The following is a 5684-nucleotide window of genomic DNA, read 5'->3' as shown; positions in this document are numbered from 1 at the left end:
TGGCTGGAGAGGCCAGAGTGCTCTCTATTGTGAGTCATTCCTTCTCTGCAAGTGTGCCCCTGGCTTCTCACTTCACATGGACAAGGAATTTAAAGCCATTATTTGGGCATAATATTTGCCACATCCCATTTTTATTTATTAACATTATTCATTAAACAGTAATAAGGCTGGGAAACTTATTGGATTATACAAATATGAAAAAGAATAAACATTGACTCTTGTGGCAATACATAAAGATAGATCTGAATTTGATCATGGTCAAACCCAAGCAGTGCTAGAGCCAAGGCCTTATGAACTGTAAAGCAGATCAAGGGGATCAAGGCCAAAGGGTAAAGGGCAGAAGAGTCAGTAAAGCCAGAATGTGGCTTCAGGGTAAATCCTATATTCCATTCCTAGAAGGTGTAGTTATTGGTAGTGAAAAGTCTTTGAATATTTTAAAATAGAGAAGTGTAACAACCATATTTTTGTTTTCTCCACTCCCTGAATAAGTGCTAAATGACATTCCATGAGCAATAAAGTCCACCAAATGAGAAGAGGCAGGCAATGAGATTGTCTGCTGCCTCCTTTTGGCTGTCTATGCTCCTTTGAAGTAAGTGATGTATTTCTACCCTAATTTAAGAAATTAAGGTTAAAGATTTGCCCACCATTGCATGGAGGGACTGGAACAAGGGTGTAAGGCTGCCTCCTCCAGATCTACAACTGGATTTCCCATTGCAGGATGTCAGTCAGCACAATTAATCAAACCAGGCATTTGAAAATGCCTCCTACCTTTAAATTACTGGGTTCTTTGTGAGTTCAATACAGAAATCACTTATATAAGCATCTTTGACTTACTGATGTGTATATGAAATAATGAAGATATGTCAACATTTATAGTATAAGTTCCTTGTAACATAAAATAGAATCTTTCTTAGTGTCATGATGGCCATGATGAGACATAATAAAATTGTAAGTGAAATAAATCTCTGTGGCTAATGTTTAATTTTCCCTAGTAGTGAAACCCCTCAGTCAGCCAGACTGGAAACATAAAAAGACACTGAACATGCTGAAGTCCTGGAAGGGCCCATTTCCTCATCCTGAGTTTCTACCTCAAACCACAGATGAGGCAGGTTAGCAGTGAGAATTCTGGGGCCTGATAGCCAAGGTCTAAGCTTGTCACAAATGTTAAACTATAAAGGAGTCTAAATTAACTTACTTAATTCTTTTATTTTTTTCAAAGTGCAATCTGAGACATATTTGTAGTTACAGTAAAAATGATCTGAACAAATATCTTACCACCATGATTATCCATTTAATGTTGAGTGTGTTGTGTTTGGTCATCCATATGCTGAATTTATATTTGAACACTCTCAATACTTAGGAGGCATTATTATTTAAACCACACTCTACTCAAGCATGTTTTTATTATTTCTATTTTCTCCTTTCTTACTTCTCAGCTAAGTCTAAGAATTCTAAAGCTAATATACTAGCTGATGATATTACACTTGGTAACATTCATAGGTGAGGTAAATCAGGTAAAAATGTTGACAAAAATTTTGATAGTGTATTATTGTGATAAGTACTGATGCATGCATAGATAGATGACTATTTTAGCCCCTTAAGCTGATAGTCAAGTTCTGTTGGGAAAACTGCCATAGTCAGTAATGAGTTAGTTAATGTTGGGGCTGTTTGATACAGTTCAAATTCAGATTTTCATGATTAAAAGAGTTTTACAAATAAAAGTCTTTTAAGGTGTAGAGGGTCCATGTCTAATAGTGCAATATTGCATTAAGCTGGTTGTTTCAGGATGCATGCTATTTTGGACGCAGCATAAATCATATTGAAGGATCCTTCACAAAGATTATCAACTAAAAAGATGGGCTATCTGTTAGTCAACATATTTAGCATTTATTACCACCACTTTTTAGGATTCTTAAAAGGAGGGTTCTTTCCATGAATGTTTTTTTCTCTCTGTATATGAATAGAATTATGTAGCTACATTAATCACATTAATTCAGGTTTACCATGATTCCTCACCTCAGTGTCTATATCCTCTCATTTCATGATATTTGGGTTGTTTATGGTTTAGCTAAGAACACAGGCACTGTTTTAGGCGGCATTTGATTGATAATGAAACCAGAATGAAATGTGTTTTGGTGGTTTTAAATATAAGAATGACAGACACCATTGTTACTAATGAACTGAGGTCTTCAGTAGAAGTTAGTACTCATGACATCATTAATTTGAATTCTGTGGTGGCATTTGCAAGAGGAACTCAATATATATAGGCTTGCCAACCATGTAACTCCAACTCACAGCATAGGAGGTAGTAATGAAGATGTGTTTTATGATAAAACAGATTCAAAGACTTGTTCCCTGTTGATGGCAGGTACTATTTTCCTGATCTCCCGGTTCTGAAGCCTGTCTTATAGAAGATTAAATGAGAAAGAATAACAATGTTACAGAATTTATTCTACTTGGTCTCACTCAGGATCCTGCTGGCCAAAAAGCATTGTTTATCATGTTTTTACTCACATACATTGTTACCATGGCAGGCAACTTGCTTATTATAGTGACTTTCATTGCCAATCCCTCTTTGAGATCCCCAATGTACTTTTTCCTTGCCTATCTATCACTCATGGATGTTATTTATTCCACTGCCATCTCACCCAAGTTGATTATAGACTTACTATGTAATAGAAAAACCATCTCCTTCACAGCTTGCATAGGCCAGCTCTTTGTAGAACACTTCTTCGGTGGAACTGAGATCTTCCTTCTAGTGGTGATGGCCTATGATCGCTATGTTGCCATCTGCAAGCCACTGCATTATTCGACAATCATGAATCACCGTGTTTGCATCCTCTTATTGGTGTCAACCTGGGCTGGAGGGTTTGCACACTCTGTGGCTCAAGTTCTCTTTGTTTATGACCTTCCTTTCTGTGGTCCCAATGTCATTGACCACTTTGCCTGTGACATGTATCCATTATTGGGACTTGTGTGCACTGACACTTACTTCCTTGGTCTTATTGTCATTGCCAATGATGGAGCAATTTGTATGGGAGTCTTTATTATTCTTTTAGCTTCCTATGGAATCATCCTAAGATCTCTTAAGACTCACAGTCAGGAAGGGAGGCGCAAAGCCTTGTCCACCTGCAGCTCCCACATCATGGTGATTGTCCTCTTCTTTGTTCCTTGTATTTTCATGTATGTTAGACCTGTTTACAACTTTTCTATTGATAAATCTGTTACTATTTTTTATACAGTTGTAACTCCCATGTTGAATCCCTTAATATACACCTTGAGAAATTCAGAGATAAAAAGTTCTATGCTAAAACTCTGGTCTAAAATGTTGCAAACAGATAAAGTATCAAAATCTCATTGTTAAAGTGGCTAACAGTGCTAAAGCAATAATCAGACAGTAAGTGAGCATAAATAATTGTGCTTGCTCAATGAATTCACTCGTGATAATTTTATATATAAAATATAAATGCAGAATAGGTTTTTGTTTATTAGTGAATTTCTGCAAGTAAAATAAAAGGCACAGAGCTTAATTAATAGTGTTTAATTACTATTATGATGAAAGAGAGAAAACAAACTGATTTTGAGTGTTATTTTCAGGTAAGACCAAAGTGGGGCTTAGAAGAAATTGTTTTCAATGAAGAAACAGTGATATTTTGGAAATGTTTAATCACATAATTCATTAATAAGAAATATGGATAATGTGCAAATTTCTGGGACTGAATGAGCTTCTCAGATGAAATTGGTTATTATTCTATCTGTACATAAAGATATTTATGTAGCTATATGATGAGCATTGTTTTAGGCTTCCCACCATGCTGTCCCCAATAGTCTATGTTGTTTCATTTCAGGTCTTTTAGATATAAGATATGTTTAGCCAACAATATTCAAAGTGAACATTATGTTAAATAACTTTCAGTTAATAAAACCAGATTTCAGTTCTCAAAGACCACACTAAGCTGAGTTAGAAGAATATTCTTAGCATTTTTTACAATTTAACATATTTAATTTTGTTATTTTTCAAACATTAGTTACTTTCATATTGTATTTCTGATGGTGAAGAAATTGAAAAAGAACTATTTTGCATAACCACCATCATTCCTAACATTTATGTTTAACATTTCACTTGTAGAATTCAGATAATTTATGTTAATATAAACCAAATTTTGTGTTTTGATTCATGTAGCAATGAAAATTTCCTTATAATGCATTCAGGTTGTATTATCACAAAGCAAAATAAAATTGCTTTCATTTTAATATGAAAACTTCATCTATGTTGTACAGTTTTTTTCTACTTTGTATTTTTGCTTTATAATAAATCTTTGTAAGTATATTTAAGACAATGTGGTAATAAGGATATATACAATGAAAAGGCAATTGAAGGTAATAAATTATGTATAATTTTACAAGGTTATATGTATATTTCTAAATATATTTATGTATCTATATATTTATAAGCATATTTCATATATAAAACTAAGTAAAATATGTTTTATTGAAAAAGAAGCTTAAACATACTTAATATTAATCCTAATACAGTAAAATTTCATTATGTTTAATTATGTTCATTAGGGAGAGTATATGAAGAGTGAACAGGTATTGAGAATCAATGTAAAATATGTTCACTTTTCCAGGTGCAGGTATATGTTGCAGCTTTTATTTTCAAATGTTGTATCATAATTTTTTACATATTCAATAATATATGTACTTTACTCATATTTTTAGTTTATTAGAGTATTGAAATCATTGAATGATATTTTTTCATGCTTTCCTGATATCTTTTAGCCATCCTTCCTGAAACTTAATCCCAATGCTAATTTTGTTAATTGTAGTTTGGTTGTCGAATACAGAGGGATCAGCCCTGAAGCCATATGCCTACAAACAACAAAAGCAGACTCAGTAGGTTGTAAATACATATTTGTGCATATACACACATATATACATACATACATACATACATACATGCAAAAATGATACCTCAAGAAAATCAGGCTATTATCTTGTGAGTGGGGGCATGAGGAGAGTTGGAGGAAGGGGCTGGAGGGAGGAAAGTGAGGGGAAAGATTGATGTAATTTTCTTTCTATTAAAACATCTTAAAATACAGTTACACTATAAATATATGCATTCTTTAACTGTATCTTTTTATTTTATTATGTGTACTATAATTATATTACATACTATACAAAGTTTTCTGAATTCCTTAGACATTTGATCACATCAGATGATTCTTCCACTTACAGTTACCAAGAAACACAGAATAGCCATGTTGTTTACGTAATAATAATAATTTAAGATTACTGGACTTAATTTATTTGTAAAATTAATAAAAAGTCTGGTGAATCCTATCACCTCACATGCTGGTGATCTTGTATCTAGATCCTTGTGACAGTGAAGGTTCAATGTTTAACTACACATTAGAATATATTATTGAACTGATGGTAAACAATAACTTTGGAAGTTTTTGGCACCACTGCTTCTTAGAAAATAACAATTTCTTTTATAAACCATTATCCTATTACTATTGAATATAGATTAATGGAATAAAAGAACAGAATGAGGGAAATTTTGAGTTCATCCAACAAAGACCCAGGCCTCCATTGAATGCTTTCATACCCCCGAATGACAGAATTATGATTGCCAAGGTTTCTGGGAATCATGAGGTGCAACAGAGTCTACAGTTCTCACC

At 33.4% G+C, this 5684-nt stretch overlaps 1 protein-coding gene across 1 annotated transcript; it reads left to right on the top strand.

The window, feature by feature from the left end:
* The first annotated feature begins 2419 nt into the window (after window positions 1-2419).
* Window positions 2420-3364, top strand: LOC101831008 (olfactory receptor 4A5-like). Its single transcript, XM_005064972.1, has one exon. The coding sequence runs from the start codon at window positions 2420-2422 to the stop codon at window positions 3362-3364; it is 945 nt and encodes a 314-aa protein (XP_005065029.1).
* Window positions 3365-5684: the final 2320 nt, after the last annotated feature.

The sequence above is a fragment of the Mesocricetus auratus genome, unplaced genomic scaffold (assembly GCF_017639785.1).
Source record: "Mesocricetus auratus isolate SY011 unplaced genomic scaffold, BCM_Maur_2.0 Super-Scaffold_100004, whole genome shotgun sequence".
NCBI lineage: Eukaryota > Metazoa > Chordata > Mammalia > Rodentia > Cricetidae > Mesocricetus > Mesocricetus auratus.
The sequence above is the reverse complement of the archived record's forward strand: the minus strand, read 5'-3'. Positions and strand labels throughout refer to the sequence as shown.